Source organism: Pristiophorus japonicus, chromosome 16, assembly GCF_044704955.1.
Source record: "Pristiophorus japonicus isolate sPriJap1 chromosome 16, sPriJap1.hap1, whole genome shotgun sequence".
NCBI classification, from domain to species: domain Eukaryota; kingdom Metazoa; phylum Chordata; class Chondrichthyes; family Pristiophoridae; genus Pristiophorus; species Pristiophorus japonicus.
In genome coordinates this window covers 8269565-8293965 of record NC_091992.1, presented here as the reverse complement: position 1 = coordinate 8293965, position 24401 = coordinate 8269565, and the positions used below count along the sequence as shown (strand labels likewise).

The 24401-nt window shown below is 52.3% G+C and overlaps 1 protein-coding gene across 1 annotated transcript in view; it reads left to right on the top strand.

The window, feature by feature from the left end:
- Window positions 1–18020: 18020 nt before the first annotated feature.
- ypel2a (yippee-like 2a) overlaps window positions 18021–24401 on the top strand; it is a 39058-nt gene continuing 32677 nt past the window's right edge. Inside the window, exon 1 of the mRNA XM_070858046.1 lies at window positions 18021–18234. Coding sequence (XP_070714147.1) covers window positions 18118–18234 — 117 coding nt within the window. The 5' untranslated portion in view covers window positions 18021–18117. The remainder of the gene's footprint in view (window positions 18235–24401) is intronic.

The window sequence follows — 24401 nt, the reverse complement described above, 5'->3', positions numbered from 1 at the left end:
ATCTTTTACATCCACCCAAGAGGACAGACAGGGCCTCGGTTTAACATCTCATCCAAACAATGGCACCTCCAACAGTGCAGCACTCCCTCAGGATTGCACTGGGAGTGTTGGTCTAGATTTTTGTGTTCAAGGCCCTGGAGTGGGACTATGCACCCACAGCCATCTGACGCAGAAGGTAAGGGTGCTGCCCACTGAGCCACGGGAGCAGGAACCCAGGCTGCTGATATTTTATCGCTCTAGTGCAGAGGGCCAATTGTTGCTCCCCCATTGCTACTCTCGTCCAGTTCAGCCAACTCTTCACCAGGAATCCAAGAAGAAACTTCTTGGTCTACTTCCAGAGGCTGGGTATTCTGCAGTGAGTGTCTCACCTCCTGACTCCCCAAAGCCGTTCCACCATCTACAAGGCACAAGTCAGGAGTGTGATGGAATATTCTCCACTTGCCTGGATGAGTGCAGCTCCAACAATACTCAAGAAGCTCGACACCATTCCAGGACAAAGCAGGCCGCTTGATGGGCACCCCATTCACCACCATAAACACTCACTCCCTCCACCACCGGCGCACCGTGGCTGCAGTGTGCACCCTCTACAGGATGCACTGCAGCAACTCGCCAAGGCTTCTTCAGCAGCACCTCCCAAACCCGCGACCTCTACCACCTAGAGGGACAAGGGCAGCAGGCACATGGGAACACCACCACCTCCACGTTCCCCTCCCAGTCACACACCGTCCTGACTTGGAAATATATCGGCCGTTCCTTCATCGTCGCTGGGTCACAATCCTGGAACTCCCTCCCTAACAGCACTGTGGGAGCACCTTCACCACACGGACTGCAGCGGTTCAAGAAGACGGTTCACCACCAGTGTTCCCGTTAAGCTGCGAGTGTCCGGAGCTCCCGCGCAGGTTGCTTGTCAGCTTTACAATATGAAAACCCGCGCCTGCGCAGACATTTAAAGGGGCCACGCAGCCTCTAAAAGGGGCCACCACCCCCCAAAGAAATGGCAGGAAACATTGTTCTCAGCAACAACAACTTGCCTTTATATAGCGCTTTTGAAATAGTGAAATGTCCCAAGGTGCTTCACAGCAGCGTTAGCTGACATAACTTGACACCGAGCCACATGAGGAAATATCAGGGCAGGTGACCAATAGCTTGGTCATCGAGGTAGGTTTTAAGGAGAGAGAAGTGTAACAGTTTAGGGGGGAATTCCAGAGCTTAGGGCCGAGGCAGCTGAAGGATGGCGGAGCGATTATAATCGGTGATGCGCAATAGGCCAACATTACAGGTCACAGAGATAGGGAGGGGCGAGGCCAGGAAGGGATTTGAAAACAGGGATGAGAATTTTAAAATTGAGTGGTTGCCAGACTGGGAGCTAATCTCGGTCAGCGAGCACAGGGTGATGGGTGAACGGGACTTGGTGCGAGTTAGGACACGGCTGCCGAGTCTTGGATGAGTTCAAGTTGATGGAGGATGGATGATGTGAGGCAGGGCAGGAGTGTGTTGGAATAGTCAAGTCTGGAAGTAACAAAGGCACGGATGAGGGTTTCAGCAGTCGATGAGCTGAGGCGGGGACGAAGAGGTGCGATGTTACAGAGGTGGAAATAGGCGGTGATGGAGAGGATTTGTGGTCGGAAGCGCATCTCGGGGTCAAATACGACAGCAAGGTTGCGACCAGTTGCCAGGGAGTGGGATGGAGTTGGTGGCTAGGGAACGCAGTTTGCGGCAGGGACCGAAGACAATGGGCTAGACTTTTGGCACATCATCGCCCATTTAGCGCCCATATAAACGCTGAGATGCAGGCCATCGGCCATATTTGCTAAAAAGTGGAAGCTAGCCCCCAGTGGCTTCGGTCTTCCCGATATTTAGTTGGAGGAAATCTCTGCTCATCCAGCGCTGGACGTCAGGAAAGCAGTCGTGACAAATCAGAGACGGTGGAAGGATGGAGAGAGGTGGGTGAGGAGGTGGTGGGTCTCGCCAGCGTGCGTGTGGAACCTGACGCTGTGTTTGTGCTCTCGAGGGCACTTAGGGAACGGGGCAATAAATGGCGGCCAATCTGAGAACGGATAGTGTCTCAGAGCCACATTGGGCGGTGCATTGACAGACTGAGTCCCAGGGGTGAGCCTGTTTAAAGCTCGGCACTAATACAGACCGTACTGTAAGCAGCGCTAAGGGTTACTGCCCTCTCGAGTGTTTCTGGGTTACAGGATTAATCCATGTGCTGATCCACATGGAACAGATGGTGATTGATCTGTTATTTCCGTGTAAATAAAAGTTGCTGAGGACACAGACCAGTGGCGGATGCAACCTTCCTGATCTGTGGCTTCGCATTTTCAATTCGCGGGACCACGAGACCGGGCTTGGCTGACGGAGGCCGTTCAGCCCACTGGAGTCTCCTGCCAACACCCCCCACGATACCAGAAATGCGAGGGTATACATATCAGGAAGGGATGAACAGGCTGGGTCTCATTTCTCTTGGAAAGAGAAGGCTGAGGGGTGACCTAATATGAGGTTGTTAAAATTATGACAGGTTTTGATAGAGTGGATAGAGAGAGAATGTTTCCACTTGTAGGGAAGAGCATAACTAGAGGCCATCAATATAAGATAGTCACCAAGAAATCCAATAGGGAATTCAGAAGAAACTTCCTTGGGACATTTTACTACATAAAAGGTGCTATATAGATCCAAGTTGTTGTTGTTGTTAAAGGAGCTATATAAATGCAAGGTGTTGGTGCTAGCGATGCTATATGTCAGCTGTAGCTCAGTGGGCAGCACACTTGTCTCTATATTGGCAGGTTGTGGGTTCAGGTCCCACTTCAGTGACTTGAGTACAAAAATATAGGCTGACACTGCTGAGGGAGTGCTGCACTGTCGGAGTTACTGTCTTTTGGATGAGATATTAAACCGAGGCCTCAGGTGGATGTAAAAGATCCCACGGCACTATTTCGAAGAACGGTGGAGTTTATGAAAAGCGCTGTATAAATGCAAGTCTGTCTTTATATATATATACACAGAGAGTGAAACTAGAGGCCATCAATATAAGATAGTCACCAAGAAATCCAATAGGGAATTCAGAAGAAACTTCTTTATCCAGAGAGTGGTGAGAATGTGGAACTCGCTGTCACAGGGAGTGGTTGAGGCAAATAGCAGAGATGCATTTCAGGGGAAGCTAGATAAACACAGGGGGGAGACTGCTGATAGATTTAGATGAGGAAAGATGGGAGGAGGCTCGAGTGGAGCATAAACGCCGGCATAGACTGGTTGGGCCGAATGGCCCTAACTGCCCTTGAGAAGGTGGTGGTGAGCTGCCTTCTTGAACCACTGCAGTCCATGTGGTGAAGGTGCTCCCACAGTGCTGTTCCAAAATTTTGATGCAGGAACGGCAATATATTTCCAAGTTAGGATGGTTTGTGACTTGGAGGTGGTAGTGTTCTCATCTGCCTGCTGCCCTTGTCCTTTTAGGTGGTAGAGTTCGCGGGTTTGGGAGGTGCTGCCGAAGAAGCCTCGGTGAGTTGCTGCAGTGTATCCTGTAGACGGTACACACTGCAGCCACGGTGCGCCGGTGGTGGAGGGAGTGAGTGTTGAAGGTGGTGGATGGAGAGCCGATCAAGCGGCCTGCTTTGTCCTGGATGGTGTCGAGCTTCTCGAGTGTTGTTGGAGCTGCACTCATCCAGGCAAGTGGAGAGTATTCCACCACACTCCTGACTTGTGTCTTGTCGATGGTGGAAAGGCTTTGGGGAGTCAGGAGGTGAGTCACTTGCCGCAGAATACCCAACCTCTGACCCGCTCTTGTCGTCACAGTGTTTATGTCGCTGGTCCGGCAAAGTTTCTGGTTCCATTGGCTGCCGCATTTCCCATATTACAACAGTGACTACACTCCACAAAGTACTTCATTGACTGTAAAGCGCTTTGTGACATCCGGTGGTCGTGAAAGGCGCTATAGAAATGCAAGCCTTTTTTCTATGTAATCCTATGTATAAATGCAAGTTATTTTTATACTTTTTTAAAAAAAATGGATGAAATGTGTTTTTTTAAGAAAGTAATATTTTTGCAAATCGAAGGGCATTGTTACATTTTGTTTTGGGGGACGGGGATGGCGCTATGGCAAGGCAGCTCTGCATTTGCTGCTTTGGCCATTGCAAAGCCTGGCCGCTCGCTGATTGGTCGGGAGGAGAGGGGGAAACCAGCTGACGTCTGCCCGCAACTTCAACCAACCATGAACGGCACCACCACCACCCGCCCCCCCCCCCCCGCGCGAGGCCCCGCCCCCAGCACCGCGGGCCGGCTTCAGCGCCGCCAACCAATGGGAGCCGTGTTGCTAGGAGCCCCCACCGGTCCGCGATTGGCGGAGCGCGCTGTCCATCAAGCAGCCAGCACGCTGGGGTGCGCGGGCCATATAGAGCGGCGGCCGCAGCGCGGAGCGGCAGAGACTGAGAGAGAGAGAGAGAGAGATAGGCGGCTGCAAAATAACCCAATCCGCCGGTTTATGGGAGAGGGAAAAAAAATTAGAGACAATTAGTAGGGGAGTTAGCATTATATATTTTAAGGTAAGCAGATATTAAATGCACTGGCGTCTTTGCAAATGCAACATTTTGTATTGTGCGTCTTTCCTCTCTGCAGCTTATTTATTTATTTTTTTGCAGGATGTTTGCGGTTTATTTTTGTGAATGCAAAAGGTGCTGGAAGTTGCATTGGTGCAATTGCGCTGGGAATGCAATGCTGGGAGCAGGGATGGCAGTCCCAGTGCGTGTTGCTGCAGTGGGAAGGACAACGTGTCTGACTCGGGCTGTGTGCTGTGTTTGTTTTGCTGGGAGCTGATGTGATGCAGTCACAAATCTCTGGCTCCGGCCACCGGCAGGCTGAGGGTGAGGGAGGCTCAGCATTTCAGCATTTTAATCTTTGCAATTCTGCAGGCTTTGGTGTTAAATATAGAAAATCATTCAATTCTGCAGGCTTTAGTGTTAAAATATATATAGCATCAACTTGGCAGGTTAATCTGATAATCATGATTAAGATCTCAGATGTGTGTGTGTTTATTTGGTTGCAATGTTTCTAAAGTAGCATTTAACAACAAGCCAACCTGCGCCCCAGTTTGAGCAGCAATTGTTCAATCCCCTGAGTTTGCAATGAAGTGTTTTTGCAGGCCGCTCTGCCCCTTTCTCTGCTCTTTTGTTCCCCTCACATGCTCTCGCCAGATGCAACAGTTTTGGAGGAGAAAGCCCCCGCACACACAGGAAAGCCTTCAAAGGGCTTTGGGCGACCAGAACAAAGACAGAACCGCGACTCCCAGTCTGCATCTGAACTTTTAATGCGCTTTTATTTAAATGATATTTCTGTCTGTGCATTTCACTGACTCGCTTCCTCCCTCCGGCGGATCGTTTGCATCGATTCCGGAAAAGTTCTCGGTTTGCGCTGGGGGGGGGGGGGGGGCTTACAGTCGCCGACTTCTCTTGCTGTAAATGCAATATTATTTTAAAGGATCAAAAAGGAACTGCAAGGAAACAGTAAATAACATTGTCCAATGATAAAAGGTGTGTGTGTGGAGAGGGTGGCGCATTGTTGCAGTTACAGTAACAGGAAATATTCCCTTAAATCCCATTGGTGTGTGAAGGCTGAGAGTTATTGTCCCGGGGTCACGGTGTATCCAGTGGAGGGTGTCCCGGAGTCACGGTGTATCCAGTGGAGGGTGTCCCGGGGTCACGGTGTATCCAGTGGAGGGTGTCCCCGGGGTCACGGTGTATCCAGTGGAGGGTGTCCCGGGGTCACGGTGTATCCATTTGAGGGTACCCCGGGGTCACAGTGTATCCAGCGCAGGGTATCCTGGGGTCACAGTATATCCAGTGCGGGGGTCACAGTGTATCCAGTGGAGGGTATCCCGGGGTCACAGTGTATCTTGGGGTCACACTATCCAGTGCGGTGTGTCATTGTATCCCGGGGTCACACTGTGTCCAGCGCAGGGTGTCCCGGGGTCACACTGTGTCCAGCGCGGGGTGTCCCGGGGTCACAGTATATCCAATGTGGGGGTCACAGTGTATCCAGTGGAGGATATCCCGGGGTCACAGTGTATCTTGGGGTCACACTATCCAGTGCGGGGTGCCATTGTATCCCGGGTTCACTGTGTATCCAGTGTCCCAGGGATCACACTGTGCCCAGTGCGGGGTGTCCCGGGGATCACACTGTGCCCAGTGCGGGGTGTCCCGGGGATCACACTGTGCCCAGTGCGGGGTGTCCCGGGGATCACACTGTGCCCAGTGCGGGGTGTCCCGGGGATCACACTGTGCCCAGTGCGGGGTGTCCCGGGGATCACACTGTGCCCAGTGCGGGGTGTCCCGGGGATCACACTGTGCCCAGTGCGGGGTGTCCCGGGGATCACACTGTGCCCAGTGCGGGGTGTCCCGGGGATCACACTGTGCCCAGTGCGGGGTGTCCCGGGGATCACACTGTGCCCAGTGCGGGGTGTCCCGGGGATCACACTGTGCCCAGTGCGGGGTGTCCCGGGGATCACACTGTGCCCAGTGCGGGGTGTCCCGGGGATCACACTGTGCCCAGTGCGGGGTGTCCCGGGGATCACACTGTGCCCAGTGCGGGGTGTCCCGGGGATCACACTGTGCCCAGTGCGGGGTGTCCCGGGGATCACACTGTGCCCAGTGCGGGGTGTCCCGGGGATCACACTGTGCCCAGTGCGGGGTGTCCCGGGGATCACACTGTGCCCAGTGCGGGGTGTCCCGGGGATCACACTGTGCCCAGTGCGGGGTGTCCCGGGGATCACACTGTGCCCAGTGCGGGGTGTCCCGGGGATCACACTGTGCCCAGTGCGGGGTGTCCCGGGGTCACTGTATCCAGTGCGGGGTGTGACGGTGGGAGTCCCCGACCCCGGTTGCCATGGGCGACACACTCGTGACAAAGTGCCCCTGGCTGTGATTGGTCGGAAGGGGGCACGTGAGCGCTTTGTTTACCAACAGTGTGGGGAGGGGGCGGGGCGAGCCCGGCTGTCAATCACCGGCAGGCTCTGCAGCAATCAGTGCTCTGCTGGGCTCAGCCTTTTCTCAATTGTGCAATTTGGGCAATTTATCGTCTGCACACAAACCGGGCAGGTCAGCTGATTGCAGAGGCACTTTAGCCATCCTGCAGCCCCTTTTTAAAAAAAAAATAGATTATTGAAAGGATTAACTTCCTTTTATTTTGCTGCCAGCAGAGAGTACATGAGGAAGATGTCTGCAGGGAGCTAGTGATTTTTTTTCAATTTAATTAGATCGTGGCTGCTCTGTATCCCAACTCTGCCTTGGTTCCTGAAACCCTCAATACCTTTGCCCAACAAAAATCTATCCATCTCCGTTTCAACATTTTTAATTGACCCCCCCCCCAGCCTCAACAGCTTTTTGGGGGAAGAGTTCCAGATTTCGGAGAATCATGGAACAGTTACAGTGCAGGAGGAGGCCCTTCGGCCCGTTGAGCCTGTGCCGGCTCTCTGCTGGAACACCTTGGCCAGGCGCACGCCCCGCCCTTTCCCCACAGCCCTGCCAATGTTTTATCTTCAGGTATTTCCGCAGACCATTGTTTAACGAAGTACTTCCTAACATCACCCCTGACCAGCCTGGCTCTAGTTTAAAGGTTATACCCGCTTGTTTTGGACTCTCCAGTGACTTCAATAGCTGTCTCTGTAATCTCCTCCAGCCCCACAACCCCCCCCCCCCCCCCCCGAGATGTCTGCGCACCTCTAATTCTGCCCTCTTGAGCATCCCTGATTATAATCGCTCCACCATCAGTGGCAGTGCCTTCTGTTGCCTGGGCCCCAAGCTCTGGAACTCCCTCCCTAAACCTGTCTGTGTCTCTTTCCTCTTTCAAGACGCTCCTTAAAACCTACCTCTTGGACCAAGCCTTTGGTCACCTGCGCTAATTTCTACTTCTGCTGCTCGGTGTCAATTTTTTAATCTCGCAACACTCCTGTGAGGCACCTTGGGACGTTTCACTATGTTAAAGGTGCTATATGAATACAAGTTGTTGTAAAGTGGTTTGGGACGCCCAGAGGTTGCAAAAGGCGCTATATAAATGCTAGTCTTTTGCTCCTCACCAGAGGGGACAGGGGCAGCAATCCAATCCAAAGTTCCCTTCCTTATCATTTTGGTTTGTCAAAGAATTGAAAGGACTGGCTGTGAGAGGGGCTGGAGATGGGCCACGTGTCACTGCGAGATCCTACGCACAGTCACTCATTCACATCACTGTGTGCGAGTGAAGCAGAGGAACTCTCGTGAATATAATTGCCCATTAAAATACATCGGGATTCCCTGTGCTATGCGAAGATATACAGCAAGTTTAGTATTTGAACTTGTTGAGGATGTGAGACCATTGAAACACAATAGAATCTAGCCACAGTTATTATGTAGAACTGACAGTGCTTTGTAAGAAGGAAGAACGACTTGCATTTATATAGCGCCTTTCACAACCTCAGGATGTCCCAAAACGCTTTACAGCCAATGAAGCACTTACTTTGTTGGACCTGTAGTCATTATTGCAATGTAGGAAACTCAGCAGCCAATTTGTGCACAGCAAGCTCCCACAAAGATAATCTCTTCTTCAGGTGTTGAGTGGTTGGTCAAGACACCGGGGAGAACATAAGAAGCAGGAGTAGGCATTTGGCTTCTCGAGCCTGCTCTGCCATTCAATAAGATCATGGCTGATCTGATCCTGGACTCAACTCCACTTCCCTGCCCGCTCCCCATAACCCAAGTATCCGTTATCATTCAAAAATCTATCTACCTCCGCCTTACTATAACCCCATCTGCTCTCCTTTGAAACAGTGCCATGGAATTTTTTACGTCCACCTGAGAGAACAGATGGGTTTAACGTCTCGGTTTAACATCACACCCGAAAGACGGCACCTCCAACAGTGCAGCACTCCCTCAGCACTGGCAGTGGGAGTGTCGGCCTGGATTTATGTGCTCAAGTGTCTGGAGTGGGACTTGAACCCACAACCTTCTGAATCAAAGGTGAACATTTACCAAGGCTGACACCTAACTCTTACACTCTCTCCTATTACACTGTACCTGTATTTCACTAATATTCTGATTTAGTATTTCCCATTCCCCACCTCCTGCCCCCCCCGTTACATTGTTATTTTACAACGATTGCAACACAGCTCCACAGTTCTGTCTCGAAGTGTTGACAGGTCTGAAAGTGTAGTAATAACCACCAGGTATTTGCATCATTTCCAAAGAGCGAGAGTTTGCACCCTCATCTAATGGCCATGTCTGGTTTATAGAATGGTAGAAATTTCAGCACAGGAGGAAGCCACTCAGCCCATCATGTCTGTACTGGTATTAACTCTTCAGCTGGAACTGACCAATCCCATTTACTGTCAGCTCATGGGCAGCACTCTCGCCTCTGAGTCAGAAGGTTGTGGGTTCGAGTCCCACTCCAGGGACTTGAGCACATAAATCTAGGCTGACATTCCAGTGCAGCGCTTAGGGAGCGCTGCACTGTCGGAGGTGCCGTCTTATGGATGAGATGTTAAACTGAGACCTCGTCTGCTTTCAGGTGGACGTAAAAGATCCCACGGCACTATTTCGAAGAAGAGCATGGGAGCTATCCCCAGTGTCTTAGCCAATATTTATCCCTTAATCAACATAACAAAAACATTATCTGGGTCATTATCATACTGCTGTGTGTGGGAGCTTGCTGTGTGCAAATTGGCTGCTGTGTTCCCCACATTATAACAGTGACTACACTCCAAAAGTACTTCATTGGCTGTAAAGTACTTTGAGGCGTCTGATGGTTGTGAAAGGTGCTATATAAATGCAAGTCTTTCTATTTCCTTGCTCTTTCCCTGCAGAATTAGGATTAATATAATTAAAAATAAAATAAATTGGTAGTACAGTAATCCAAATGGTCTATTTGAAAAGTTGCAGCCTTGAGTTTAGTTGTCCACCCACATTTGGAAGTATGTGCAGAATTCTTTGTTTAAAAAAAAAACTGCTACTCTAGTGTGTAATATTGCAGTAGTGCTGCCAAAATGTCAGCCAAAGCATAATTTCTCCAGTAAATCAAAGCTTAAATATTAGCAGTTTGAACTGGTCAGGTTTTTTTTAATTGAGAAACTCTGGTTTGATTCAGTGTGTTCAGCTTTTGAAGGCAGTTTTTGAAGTCGCTGCTGCACCCTTTAAAGATTAATATCGGCAATCGTTTCAGGAGGTGAAAACTAATTGGAGAGGCACAGCGAAAATAAAACAATCTTTAAATATCCCACAGGGAAAGTACTCAGCAGCGGTACGATTTAATTAGCTGTATTAGCCTTATCCCAGTGGGCAGCACACTCCCCTCGGAGTCAGAAGGTTGTGGGTTCAAGCCGCACTCCAGGGACTTGAGCACAAAAATCCAGGCTGACACTCCCAGTGCAGTACTGAGGGAGTGCTGCACTGTCGGAGGTGCCGTCTTTCGGATGAGACGTTAAATCGAGGGCCCCGTCTGCTCTCTCAGGTGGAGCATTGTGTTCAGTTTTGGTCTCCTTACCTATGGAAGGATATACTTGCCATAGAGGGAATGCAACGAAGGTTCACCAGACTGATTCCTGGGATGGGGGATTGCCCTAATGAGGAGAGAGTGAGCAGACTAGGTCAATATTCTCCAGAGTTTAGAAGAATGAGAGGTGATCTCATTGAAACATATAAAATTCTTACAGGGCTTGACAGGGTAGATGCAGGGAGAATGTTTCCTCTGGCTGGGGAGTCTAGAACCAGGGGTCACAGTCTCAGAATAAGGGGTTGGCCATTTGGGACTGAGATGAGGAGAAACTTCTTCACTCAGAGGGTGGTGAATCTTTGGCATTCTCTGCCCCAGAGAGCTGTGAAGGCTCAGTCATTGAGTATATTCAAGACAGAGATCGCTAGATTTTTGGATATTAAGGGAATCGAGGGATATGGGGATAGTGCAGGAAAGTGAAGTTGAGGTCGAAGATCAGCCATGATCGTATTAAATGGCGGAGCAGGCTCGAGGGGCCGAATGGCCGACTCCTGCTCCTAATTCTTATGTTCTTATATTAAAAGATGCCACGGCACTAATTGAAGAGCAGGGAGTTATCCCCCCGGTGTCCTGGCCAATATTTATTCCCTCAACCAACATCACAAGTCTTTTAATTAAGCATCGCATTCTGTAGATTCCGAGAATATATTTGTGCTTTTATAAAGTGGGGAGGGTTGGGGGAATCATTTCATTGCCTCCCCCTCTTCAAATCACTTTTTTTCTTAGTTGGCGTGAGGGGTTACAGGATGACGCAGTATTTCAGAGTGCTGGGACTTGAAACCATCTGTGGTTTGTTCCCCCACAGTCTCTGTATTGCTGATTTGAGCAATTGTACTGTAACCTATTGGGTTCATAGAAACCGTAGAAATTTACAGCACAGAAGGAGGCCATTCGGCCCATTGTGTCCGCGCCGGCCGACAGCTATCCAGCCTAATCCCACTTTCCAGCCCCTGGTCTGTAGCTCTGTAGATTACGGTGCTTCAAGTGTACATCCAAATATTTTTTAAATGTGGTGAGGGTTTCTGCCTCTACCACCCTTTCAGGCAGTGAGTTCCAGACCCCCACCACCCTCTGGGTGAAAAAAGTTCTCCTCAACTCCCCTCTAAACCTGCCACCAATTACTTTAAATCTCTGCCCTCCCTCCCCCCCTCGCCCCCTCCACCGCCCTCCCCCCGGTTATTGGTTATTGACCCCTCTGCTAAGGGAAATAGGTCCTTCCTATCCACTCCCATCGATAATTTTATAGACCTCATAGAAAATAGGTGCAGGAGTCGGCCATTCGGCCCTTCGAGCCTGCACCGTCATTCAATACGATCATGGCTGATCATTCCCTCAGTACCCCTTTCCTGCTTTCTCTCCATTCCCCTTGATCCCCTTCGCCGTAAAGGCCATATCTAACTCCCTCTTGAATATATCCAATAAACTGGCATCAACAACTCTCTGCGACAGGGAATTCCACAGGTTAACAACTCTCTGTGAGTGAAGAATTTTCTTATCTCAGTCCCAAATGGCCTACCCCTTATCCTAAGACTATGTCCCCTGGTTCTGGACCTCCCCAACATCGGGAACATTCTTCCTGCATCTAACCTGTCCAGTCCCGTCAGAATCTTATACGTTTCTATGAGATCCCCTCTCATCCTTCTAAACTCCAGTGTATAAAGGCCCAGTTGATCCAATCTTTCCTCATATGACAGTCTGGCCATCCCTGGAATTAGTCTGGTGAACCTTCGCTGCACTCCCTCAATAGCAAGAACGTCCTTCCTCAGATTAGGAGACCAAAACTGAACACAATATTCCAGGTGAGGCCTCACTAAGGCCCTGTATGACTGCAGTAAGACCTCCCTGCTCCTATACTCAAATCCCCTTGCTATGAAGGTCAACATACCATTTGCCACCTTCACCGCCTGCTGTACCTGCGTGCCCACTTTCAGTGACTGATGAACCATGACACCCAGGTCTCGTTGCACCTCCCCTTTTTCTAGTCTGCTGCCATTCAGATAATAATCTGCCTTTGTGTTTTTGCCCCCAAAATGGATAACCTCACATTTATCCACATTATACTGCATCTGCCATGCATTTGCCCACTCAGCTAACCTGTCCAAGTCCTCCTGAAGCCTCTTAGCGTCCCCCTCACAGCTCACACCGTCATCTGCAAACTTGGAGATATTACACTCAATTCCTTCATCCAAATCGTTAATGTATATTGTAAAAAGCTGGGGTCCCAGCACTGAGCCCTGCGGCACTTCATTAATCATTGTCTGCCATTCTGAAAAGGACCCGTTTATCCCGACTCACTGCTTCCTGTCTGCCAACCAGTTCTCTATCCACGTCAGTACATTACCCCCAATACCGTGCGCTTTGACTTTGCAAACCAATCTCTTGTGTGGGATCTTGTCAAAACCCTTTTGAAAGTCCAAATACACCACATCCACTGGTTCTCCCTTGTCCACTCTGCTAGTTACATCCTCACAAAATTCCAGAAGATTCGTCAAGCATGATTTCCCTTTCATAAATCCATGCTGACTTGGACCGATCCTGTCACTGCTTTCCAAATGCACTGCTATTTCATCCTTCATGATTGATTCCAACATTTTCCCCACTACTGATGTTAGGCTAACCGGTCTATAATTACCTGTTTTCTCTCTCCCTCCTTTTTTTAAAAAGTGGTCCGTTAGCTACCCTCCAGTCCATAGGAACTGATCCAGAATCGATAGACTGTTGGAAAATGATCACCAATGCATCCACTATTTCTAGGGCCACTTCCTTAAGTACTCTGGGATGCAGACTATCAGGCCCCGGAGATTTATCGGCCTTCAATCCCATCAATTTCCCTAACACAATTTCCCGCCTATTAAGGATATCCTCAGTTCCTCCTTCTCACTAGACCCACTGTCCCCTAATACATTCGGAAGGTTATTCATGTCTTCCTTCGTGAAGACAGAACCGAAGAATTTGTTCAATTGTTCTGCCATTTCTTTGTTCCCCATTTATAAATTCACCTGAATCCGACTGCAAGGGACCTACATTTGTCTTCACTAATCTTTTTCTCTTCACATATTTTGCAGTCAGTTTTTATATTCCCCGCAAGCTTCCCCTCGTACTCTATTTTTCCCCTCTTAATTAAACCCTTAGTCTTCCTCTGTTGAATTCTAAATTTCTCCCAGTCCTCAGGTTTGTTACTTTTTCTAGCCAATTTATATGCCTCTTCCTTGGATTTAACACTATCCTTAATTTTCCTTGTTAGCCACGGTTGAGCCACCTTCCCCGTTTTATTTTTACTCCAGACAGGGATGTACAATTGCTGAAGTTCATCCATGTGATCTTTAAATGTTTGTCATTGCTTATCCACCATCAACCCTTTAAGTATCCTTTGCCAATCTATTCTAGCCAATTCACGCCTCATACCGTCGAAGTTAGCTTTCCTTAAGTTCAGGACGCTAGTTTCAGAATTAACTGTGTCACTCTCCATCTTAATAAAGAGTTCGACCATATTATGGTCACTCTTCCCCAAGGGGCCTCGCACAACAAGATTGCTAATTAGTCCCTTCTCATTACACATCACCCAGTCTAGGATGGCCAGCTCTCTTGTTGGTTCCTCGACATATTGGTCGAGAAAACCATCCCTAATACACTCCAGGAAATCCTTGTCCACCGCATTACGACCAGTTTGGTTAGCAATATCAATATGTAGATTAAAGTCGCCCATGATACTGCTGTACCTTTATTGCATGCATTCCTTATTTCTCGTTTGATGCTGTCCCCAACCTCACTACTACCGTTTGGTGGTCTGTACACAACTCCCACTAGCGTTTTCTTCCCTTTGGTATTCCGCAGCTCCACCCATACCGATTCCACATCATCCAGGCTAATGTCCCTCCTTACTATTGCATTCATTTCCTCTTTAACCAGGAACGCCACCCCGCCTCCTTTTCCTCTCTGTCTACCCTTCCTAAATGTTGAATACCCCTGGATGTTGAGTTCCCAGCCTTGGTCACTCGAGCCATGTCTCCGTGATGACAATCACATCATACCCGTTAACTGCTGTCTGCGCAGTTAATTCATCCACCTTATTCCGAATACTCCTCGCATTGAGGCACAGAGCCTTCAGGCTTGTCTTTTTAACACACTTTGTCCTTTTAGAATTTTGCTATAATGTGGCCCTTTTTGTTTTTTGCCTTGGGTTTCTCTGCCCTCCACGTTTTACTATTCTCCTTTCTATCTTTTGCTTCTACCTCCATTTTATTTCCCTCTGTCTCCCTGCATAGGTTCCCATCCCCCTGCCATATTAGTTTAACTCCTCCCCAACAGCACTAGCAAACATTCCCCCTGGGACATTGGTTCCGATCCTGCCCAGGTGCAGACCGTCCAGTTTGTGCTGGTCCCACCTCCCCCTGAACCGGTTCCAATGTCCCAGAAATTTGACTCCCTCCCTTTTGCACCACTCCTCAAGCCACGTATTCATCTGAGCTATCCTGCAATTCCTACTCTGACTAGCACATGGCACTGGTAGCAATCCTGAGATTACTACTTTTGAGGTCCTACTTTTTAATTTAGCTCCTAACTCCCTAAATTCGTCTCGAAGGACCTCATCCCGTTTTTTACCTATATCGTTGGTACCTATGTGCACCACGACAACTGGCTGTTCACCCTCCCTTTTCAGAATGTCCTGCACCCACTCCGAGACATCATGCAATTCTCCCCTCAGCCTCCTCTGTTCCAAAGAAAACGACCCCAGTCGATCCAATCTTTGCTCAGATCTAAAATGCAAGACTCTGGGACGATGAAATGTGTTGCAAGCAATTTCTGGGCCTGTTGTCCAGTTTCTTGCAGCAGCATCCTCGGAGTGGGTCGGCTCACTGCCCTTGGGGGTGGGGGGAGTGGGTCGGCTCACTGCCCTGGGGGGTATGCTCACCGCCCTCGGGAGTGGGGGGAGTGGGTCAGCTCACCGCCCTCGGGGGTGGGGGGGGAGTGGGTCAGCTCACCGCCCTCGGGGGTGGGGGGAGTGGGTCAGCTCACTGCCCTCGGGTGGGGGGGGGGGTGTGGAAAGTGGGCCAGCTCACTGCCCTCGGAGGAGGGGGGGGGGGGAGGGGAGAAGGGGGAGTGGGTCAGCTCACAGCCCTCGGAGGTGGGTGTGGTGGGGGGGGTGACGTACGCTCACCACCCTTGGGAGGGGGGGGAAAGAGAGTGGGTCGACTCACTGCCCTCGCGGTTAGGGGGGGGTCCACGACCTGGAGAACCCCGGTACAGGGAAGGAAAACACAAGCACAAAAAAATCCTTCCATCTGCAACAACAACTTCTATTTATATAGCGCATTTAACATAATGAAACGTCCTAAGGCGCTTCACAGGAGTATTATGAGATAAAAAAAATTGACACCGAGCCACATAAGTAGAAATTAGCACAGGTGACCAAAAGCTTGGTCAAAGAGGTAGGTTTTAAGAAGCACCTTGAAGGAGCGAGGCGGAGAGGTTTGGACAGGGAGTTCCAGAGCTTGGAGCCTAGGCAACAGAAGGCACGGCCACCGATGGTGGAGCGATTGAGAATCCCCGATTTATAAGAGGGCAGAATTAGAGGAGCATAGACATCTCGGGGGGTGGGAGGGTTGTGGGGCTGGGGGGGGGGGAGGGTTGTGGGGCTGGAGGGGGTGGGGGGAGGGTTGTGGGGGCTGGAGGGGGTGGGGGGAGGGTTGTGGGGCTGGAGATTAGAGATAGGGAGGGGCGAGGCCATGGAGGGATTTGTAAACCAGGATGAGAATTTTGAAATCGAGGCGTTGCTTCAGTGCTCCCTTTGGCCTCCACGATGTTGCTGAGCGAGAGGGCGGGCAGGCCGACTCCCCAGTGGCCTCTCTGGCTGTAACCCTCGCTGGGCTGGCTGCCAGAAGGACATAAGTAGTCGTAGGCCATTCGGCCTCTCGAGCCTGCTCCGCCATTCACTAAGATTGTGGCTGATCTGATCTGATCCTGGCCTCAGCTCCACTTCAATGCCCGCTCCCCAAAACCCTCGGCTTGGGTGTGGGCTCTCTCAATCTCTGCTCTGCTCTCCTCTCCCTCCTCTCTTGCCGTGGCTCTGCCCATTGCCAGGATAGTCACACTCGCAGCCACTTGACCTGGTGTGGTCCTACGCTGTCAGTGTTGTTACTCAGTGTTGTAGAATGAGGCAGTGCATGCTGGAGACCATTTGGTTTATTTTGCCTCTTTTGAAAGTGTTTTCCAATTAGTTCCCTCCCTTGGCTGCTTTTGCATCTCTGTACCAAGACTGCACGGGGGGTGGGGGTGGGGGGGGGAGGGGGAGGAAAGAGAATCACACTTAAACCACTTCACTTCAGCGATCCACTCGATTCAACATCTCGGATTGCTCCAGTCATAAGAGCACCCCTCCGTGTGTCCCCCTCTCCCCCCCCCCCCCCCCCCAGGTGTTTTTCACCTGAGTGATCGCATCGGGCCTGCGTTTGGAAGGGGCACGGCTCACAGTTCTTCGCATTTCCATCAAATCATCGAATCGTACCGCACAAGAGGAGGCCATTCGGCCCATCGAGTCTGCACCGGCCTTTCAAAGAGCAATCCAGTTAGTCCCACTCCCCACTCTTTCCTCAAATTCCTGCAATTTTTTTTCTCAAGGTATTTATCCAATTCCTGGTTGAAGGCTGCAATTGGATCTGTATCCACCGCCCTATCGAGCAGTGCGTTCCAAATCATAAATACTCTGCATAAAAAGGGTTTCTCCTCATGTCGCCTCTGGTTCAATTTGCTGATCACCTTAAATCTGTGTCCTCTGGTTATTGGCCCTTCAGCCTTTGGCAACAGATTGAAGTGGGTGTATTGTATATTTTACACATCCGCTCTTTGCACTGAACCCCCAGTGACGGCCGTTGCCATGGGAGCACTAATTGGAGTCAGTAGGCTGGGGATGGTGAGTTTAGAAGAATGAGAGGCGATCTCATTGAAACATACAAGATTCTGAGGGGGATTGACAGGGTAAATGCTGAGAGGATGTTTCCCCCGGGCTGGAGAGTCTAGAACCAGGGGGTCACAGTCTCAGGACAAGGGGTCGGCCATTTAGGGAAGAGATGAGGAGAAATTTCTTCACTCAGAGGGTTGTGAATCTCTGGAATTCTTTTGACCCAGAGAGCTGTGTATTCAAGGAGGAGGGGGATAAATTTTTGGAGTGTAGAGAAATCAAGGGATATGGGGATTGAGCGGGAAGGTGGAGTTGAGGTCAAACATCAGCCATGATCTCATTAAATGGTGGAGCAGGCTCGAGGGGCCGAATGGCCGCCTCCTGCTCCCGTGTTGTTGTAGGAGCTGGCGCTATGGGCCAGAGTGATTACTGTCTCTCTCTACCACACTAACCAATGGTTCTCTCTGTGCCAGGTTGGTTGACCTTTGGGCCCCCCCTCTCTCCAAGGCCAGTGGCCTTCCCACAGCCCCCCCCCCCCCCCCCCCACCCCTACCCCCCCCTCCCTGGTGCCCAGCAGCGTGTGGAATCTCGCCACACCGCCCGTCCGTCACACCACGGCCTTCACCTGCGTGCTCCAGTGTTTCCCGTGTGAACCGACCTGCCTGAGTGCCTCGTGGAGCAGCCCCGAGTTCGCACTGCGTCCGGCGGGCCCCATGGTGAAGATGACGAGGTCCAAGACATTCCAGGCCTACCTGCCCACCTGCCACAGGACGTACAGCTGCATCCACTGCCGGGCCCACCTCGCCAACCACGACGAGCTCATCTCAAAGGTACCCACCTCATCGGCACTTTACTGAAATGTGGGGGGAGGGGAGTGTTGCCATGGGGGGGGGGGGGAGGAGGAGGAGGAGGAGGAGGAGGAGGAGGAGGAGGGAGTGTTGCCATGGGGAGGAGGAGGAGGAGGAGGAGGAGGGAGTGTGGCCATGGGGGGGGGGAGGAGGAGGAGGAGGAGGAGGAAGTGTTGCCATGAGGAGGAGGAGGTGGAGGAGGAGGAGGGAGTGTTGCCATGGGGAGGTGGAGGAGGAGGAGGGAGTGTTGCCATGGGGAGGAGGAGGAGGAGGAGGAGGAGGAGGGAGTGTTGCCATGGGGAGGAGGAGGAGGGAGTGTTGCCATGGGGCGGAGGAGGAGGGAGTGTTGCCATGGGGCGGAGGAGGAGGGAGTGTTGCTATGGGGATGAGCAGGAGGGAGTGTTGCCATGGGGAGGAGGAGGGAGTGTTGCCATGGGGAGGAGGAGGGAGTGTTGCCATGGGGAGGAGGAGGAGGAGGGAGTGTTGCCATGGGGGGGAGAAGGAGGAGGAGGAGGGAGTATTGCCATGGGGAGGAGGAGGAGGTGGGAGTATTGCCATGGGGAGGAGGAGTGAGTGTTGCCATGAGGAGGAGGAGGAGGAGGAGGAGGAGGAGGGAGTGTTGCCATGGGGAGGAGGAGGAGGAGGGAGTGTTGCCATGGGGGGGAGGAGGAGGAGGAGGGAGGGTTGCCATGGGGAGGAGGAGGAGGGTTGCCATGAGGCGGAGGGAGTGTTGCCATGGGGAGGAGGAGGAGGAGGGAGTGTTGCCATGGGGAGGAGGAGGAGGAGGAGGAGGAGGAGGAGGGAGTGTTGCCATTGGGAGGAGGAGGGAGTGTTGCCATGGGGAGGAGGAGGAGGAGGAGGAGGGAGTGTTGCTGGGAGGAGGAGGAAGTGTTGCCATGGGGGGGGGGAGGAGGAGGAGGAGGAGGGAGTGTTGCCATGAGGAGGGGAGGAGGGAGTGTTGCCATGGGGAGGAGGAGGAGGAGGGAGTGTTGCCATGGGGAGGAGGAGGGAGTGTTGCCGTGGGGAGGCGGAGGAGGAGGGAGTGTTGCCATGGGGAGGAGGAGGAGGAGGAGGAGGGAGTGTTGCCATGGGGTGGAGGAGGAGGAGGAGGAGGAGGAGGAGGAGGAGGAGGGAGTGTTGCCATTGGGAGGAGGAGGAGGGAGTGTTGCTATGGGGGAGGAGGAGGAGGAGGGAGTGTTGCCATTGGGAGGAGGAGGGAGTGTTGCCATGGGGAGGAGGAGGAGGAGGAGGAGGAGGAGGAAGTGTTGCCATGGGGGGAGGAGGAGGAGGAGGGAGTGTTGCCATGGGGAGGAGGAGGAGGAGGAGGAGGAGGAGGAGGAGGGAGTGTGGCCATGGGGGGGGGGGGGGGGGAGGAGGAGGAGGAGGAGGAGGAGGGAGTGTTGCTGGGAGGAGGAGGAGGAGGAGGAAGTGTTGCCATGGGGGGGGAGGAGGAGGAGGAGGGAGTGTTGCCATGAGGAGGAGGAGGAGAGGGAGTGTTGCCATGGGGAGGAGGAGGAGGAGGAGGAGGAGGAGGGAGTGTTGCCATGGGGAGGAGGAGGGAGTGTTGCCGTGGGGAGGCGGAGGAAGAGGGAGTGTTGCCATGGGGAGGAGGAGGAGGAGGAGGGAGGGAGTGTTGCCATGGGGTGGAGGGAGGGAGGAGGGAGTGTTGCCATTGGGAGGAGGAGGAGGGAGGAGTGTTGCTATGGGGAGGAGGAGGAGGAGGAGGGAGTGTTGCCATGGGGGGGGAGGAGGAGGGAGTGTTGCCATGAGGAGGAGGAGGAGGAGGAGGAGGAGGAAGAGGGGGGAGTGTTGCCATGGGGAGGAGGAGGAGTGAGTGTTGCCATGGGGGTGAGGAGGAGAAGGGAGTGTTGCCATTGGGAGGAGGAGGAGGGAGTGTTGCCGTGGGGAGGAGGAGGAGGAGGAGGAGGAGGGAGTGTTGCTATGGGGAGGAGGAGGAGGAGGAGGGAGTATTGCCATGGGGAGGAGGAGGAGGAGGAGGAGGAGGGAGTGTTGCGATTGGGAGGAGGAGGAGGGAGTGTTGCCATGGGGAGGAGGAGGAGGAGGGAGTGTTGCCATGGGGAGGAGGAGGAGGAGGGAGTGTTGCCATGGGGAGGAGGAGGAGGAGGAGGAGGAGGAGGAGGGAGTGTTGCCATGGGGAGGAGGAGGAGGAGGGAGTGTTGCCATGAGGAGGAGGAGGAGGAGGGAGTGTTGCCATGGGGAGGAGGAGATTGCCATGGGGAGGAGGAGGAGGGAGTGTTGCCATGCGGAGGAAGAGGAGGGTTGCCATGGGGAGGAGGAGGGAGTGTTGCCATGGGGAGGAGGAGGGAGTGTTGCCATGGGGAGGAGGAGGGAGTGTTGCCATGGGGGGGAGGAGGAGGAAGAGGGGGGAGTGTTGCCATGGGGGGGGGAGGAGGAGGGAGTGTTGCCATGGGGGGGGGGGGGGGGGAGGAGGAGGAGGAGGAGGAGGAGGAGGGAGTGTTGCCATGGGGAGGAGGAGGAGGAGGAGGAGGAGGGAGTGTTGCCATGGGGAGGAGGAGGAGGATGAGGAGGAGGGAGTGTTGCCATGAGGAGGAGGAGGAGGAGGGAGTGTTGCCATGGTTGGGGGTGGGGTGAGAGGGGGAGTGTTGTGATTGGCTGGGGGGGTTGAGGGTGCTTCGAACCTCAATAGATGCCTGCCACAAAACAAATTTAATGGATTCACGGGATGTGGGTGCCGCTGCCAATACCGGCATTTATTGCCCATCCCTAACTGCCCCCCGCGAAGGTGGTGGTGAGCCGCCATTTCAGAGGGAAGTTAAGAGTCAGTCACATTGCTGTGGGTCTGGAGTCACATATCGGCCCAGACCGGGTAAGGGCAGCAGATTTCTTTCCCTGCAGGACATTAGTGAACCGGTCAGGTTTTCACAACAATCTGGTCGTTCCATCACTGATGCTAGCTTATTTATTTAATTAACTGAATTTAAATTCCCCAGCTGCCATGGTGGGGTTTGAGCTTGCGTTTACCCGCTCATTCGTCCAGGCCGCTGGATTACTGGTTTAGTAACAGAACCACTACGCTACCGTTCCCCGATTTAAATGTTTCTCCGGTGGTTTCGAATGCAATAATTTGCTCCCACCGTGGGTAAGTGTACCGTGTGGTGTGGTGCTGAGTCACACAGCCGTTCCCGGGGCAACGGGTAATCGACACAGCCGGGCATGTGGTCTCAGTATGAGCACAGTGCATGCACGTGAACTTGAACCTTTTTTGTTGGTACAATGGGAAGGTGAAAGGCAGAGCATGCAAGTGTTTTTTGATTGTTACTTCCTTGGTTACTGAACGGTGGGAGAGGTTCGCTAAGTAAATATACACATGTGAAGTTACCTGTATTGTATGAGTGTATGCAGGGTGTTTGCACTGGAATGAGAGTCCGTGCGTAAAATAGTGTTACCAAAGCCACACCCGTGGCTGTTGGACGACAATGTGCTCGGAGTGGAAATAAGTCCTTAACTGGGGTCACAATTAATTTAGAGACTTATATCTGTATCTTGCGTTTCCCATTTGGATTGCACATGGGGCGTTCAATAGACCCAACTATTATAGATGTATCGTGACAGGTGGGACTGCTATCGTGATCCGCCTGGCTGTTATCCCAGTGTCTTCTCTTTCAGTTGAATCCAATGCAGGTTGGCCAAGGACCAGGGTTCCCTCCCGAAGTCGCAGCAAGTGGTCCACCTCCCACGTTCTACCCTGTGTAAACTCGAGGTGATCCAAAACTCGGCTGTCCCGTGTCCGAACTCTCACCAAGTCCCACTCACCCACCACCCCTTGTGCACATTGGCTTCCGGTTACGCAACGCCTCGATTTCAAAATTCTCATCCTTATTTACAAATTCCCTCCACGGCCTCGCCCCTCCCTATCTCTGTAATCTCCTCCAGCCCCACAACCTCCGAATTATCTGCGCTCCTCTAATTCTGTTCTCCTGAGCATCCCTGATTATCATCACTCAACCATTGGTGGCCGTGCCTTCTGTTGCCTGGGCCCCAAGCTCTAGAATTCCCTCCCTAAACCTCTCGACTTCTCTCTTTCTTTTTTCCTCCTTCAAGGTGCTCCTTACACCCTACCTCTTTGATCAAACTTTTGGTCACCTGCATTAATTTCTACTTACGCAGCTCGGTGTCAAAATTTTGAATCTCCTAATACTCCTGTAAAGCGGCTTGGGACGTTTCACTACATTAAAGGCGCTATATAAATACAAGTTGTTGCTGATTCCATTGAGTCTCCTGAACTTCCTGCGTGACATACTTGTTGTCCAGGAGGTGAGAGGCTTCTTCTGGGGACTTGCCTCTCTGGGACGGGCGATCTCCTGACTGCACCCTCTCTGGGTCCTAAATCTGTCGGTCATTTCACTTAGTCGTGCGTTCTTCCCATCAGTGTTAGTACCCGCACCTGCTTACTGATGAGATGGCCCTTTGCCCTGCTTGCCCGCAGCCCTTCCCCCTCACCAAGGGATTCTCAAGGCTCCATGTTCGGGGAGTTTGGTCTCCGTATTTCCCACTCTCCAGTAATTCATGGCACACTTGGCTGCTGTCACCAAACAGATGTTAAGTTTGGCTTTAAGAAAAAGAAAGGCTTGCCTTCAGAAACCACTTTATTGCATCACTCTGAAACAGCCCCAGGCACTTCCCATACAATGAATTGCTGTCAGGTTTGCTGAGGGAGGACAACACAGCAGCCATACGGCAAGATCCCAAAAAGCGTCCGCTAACTGGTCACTGGCCCCTGGTGTTGGTTGGGGGAGGATTGTTGTTCTGGACACTGGAAGAGCCGCTTTGTTCCTCCGTCACCTCGGACCACAGGACCCTTTAACCCCTACCCGAGCAGGAAGATGGGAATCCCAATTTAACGACCCGTCTGAGGGCCGACGCCTCGATCACTGCCGCACTGCGGTGTCGGCCTGGATTTACCTGCTCGGGGCCCGGAGCCCGGAACAGGGCGAGGAGCAGGGTGACCCGACTCCAGAGGTGGGAGGGGACCCTGTGAGCCAAGCTGCCGCCGGTGTCCGGACACTCTGCCTTTGATCGCACGATCTCACCGTCGGCAGTGCAGGATTGTAAAGTGAACCGGTTTTCAAAAAGTATGGAAACCGTGGGAGCCAATCGAACGGAGGTGGTTAAGCTGATTGAAGGAATTGCCAGGGTAGAGAGAGAGAGACAGACAGACTATTTCCTCTGGTGGGGGAGTCCAGAATGAGTCGTTAAACCGAGGCCCTGTCTGCCCCCTCGCGTGGATGTAAAAGATCCCGTGGCACTATTTCGAAGAGCAGGGAAGTTCTCCCTGGTGTCCTGGCCAAAAGGTTTGGCGGTGTACAGCTGCGTTGCATCTGCTGACTCGCAACCGAGACGCGACGAGGTGCAAAACCTTAACGCTCCCAGAGCAAGCGCGCTACTCAGAACTCCCGACACGGCAAGCGATCCCCAGGTGGGCAGAGGAAACGTTACAGGGACACCCTCAAAGCCTCTCTGATAAAGTGCGACATCCCCACTGACACCTGGGAGTCCCTGACCAAAGACTGCCCTAAGTGGAGGAAGTGCATCCGAGAGGGCGCCGAGCACCTCTAGTCTCGTCGCCGAGAGCGTGCAGAAATCGAGCGCAGACAGCGGAAGGAGCGTGCGGCAAACCAGTCCCACCCACCCCTTCCCTCAACGACTATCTGTCCCACCTGTGACAGAGACTGTGGTTCTCGTATTGGACTGTTCAGCCACCTAAGAACTCGTTTTTAAGAGTGGAAGCAAGTCTTCCTCGATTCCAAGGGACTGCCTCTGATGATTGGTTATGTTACCGGGCCAGTAATCCAGAGGCCTGGGCTAATGATCCGGAGACACGAGATCAAATCCCACCCCGTCCTTACCCGGTCTGGCCTGTATGTCACTCCTCATCCACAGTAAGCCACTCGAGGGCAGTTAGGGATGGGTAGTAAATGCCACAACCTGTGAATGAGTTTTTTTTTAAAAAACCACCAGAGCCAAACTCTTCAAGGGTAATGTGAGGAACCCTTCTTCATACAAAGGGCAGTGGAATCTGGAACTCTCTCCGAAAGGCTGTTGACTCGGAAGGGTCAATTGAAATTTCCAAGCTGAGGTTTTGTTAAGCGGGGGTATTGAGGGTTACA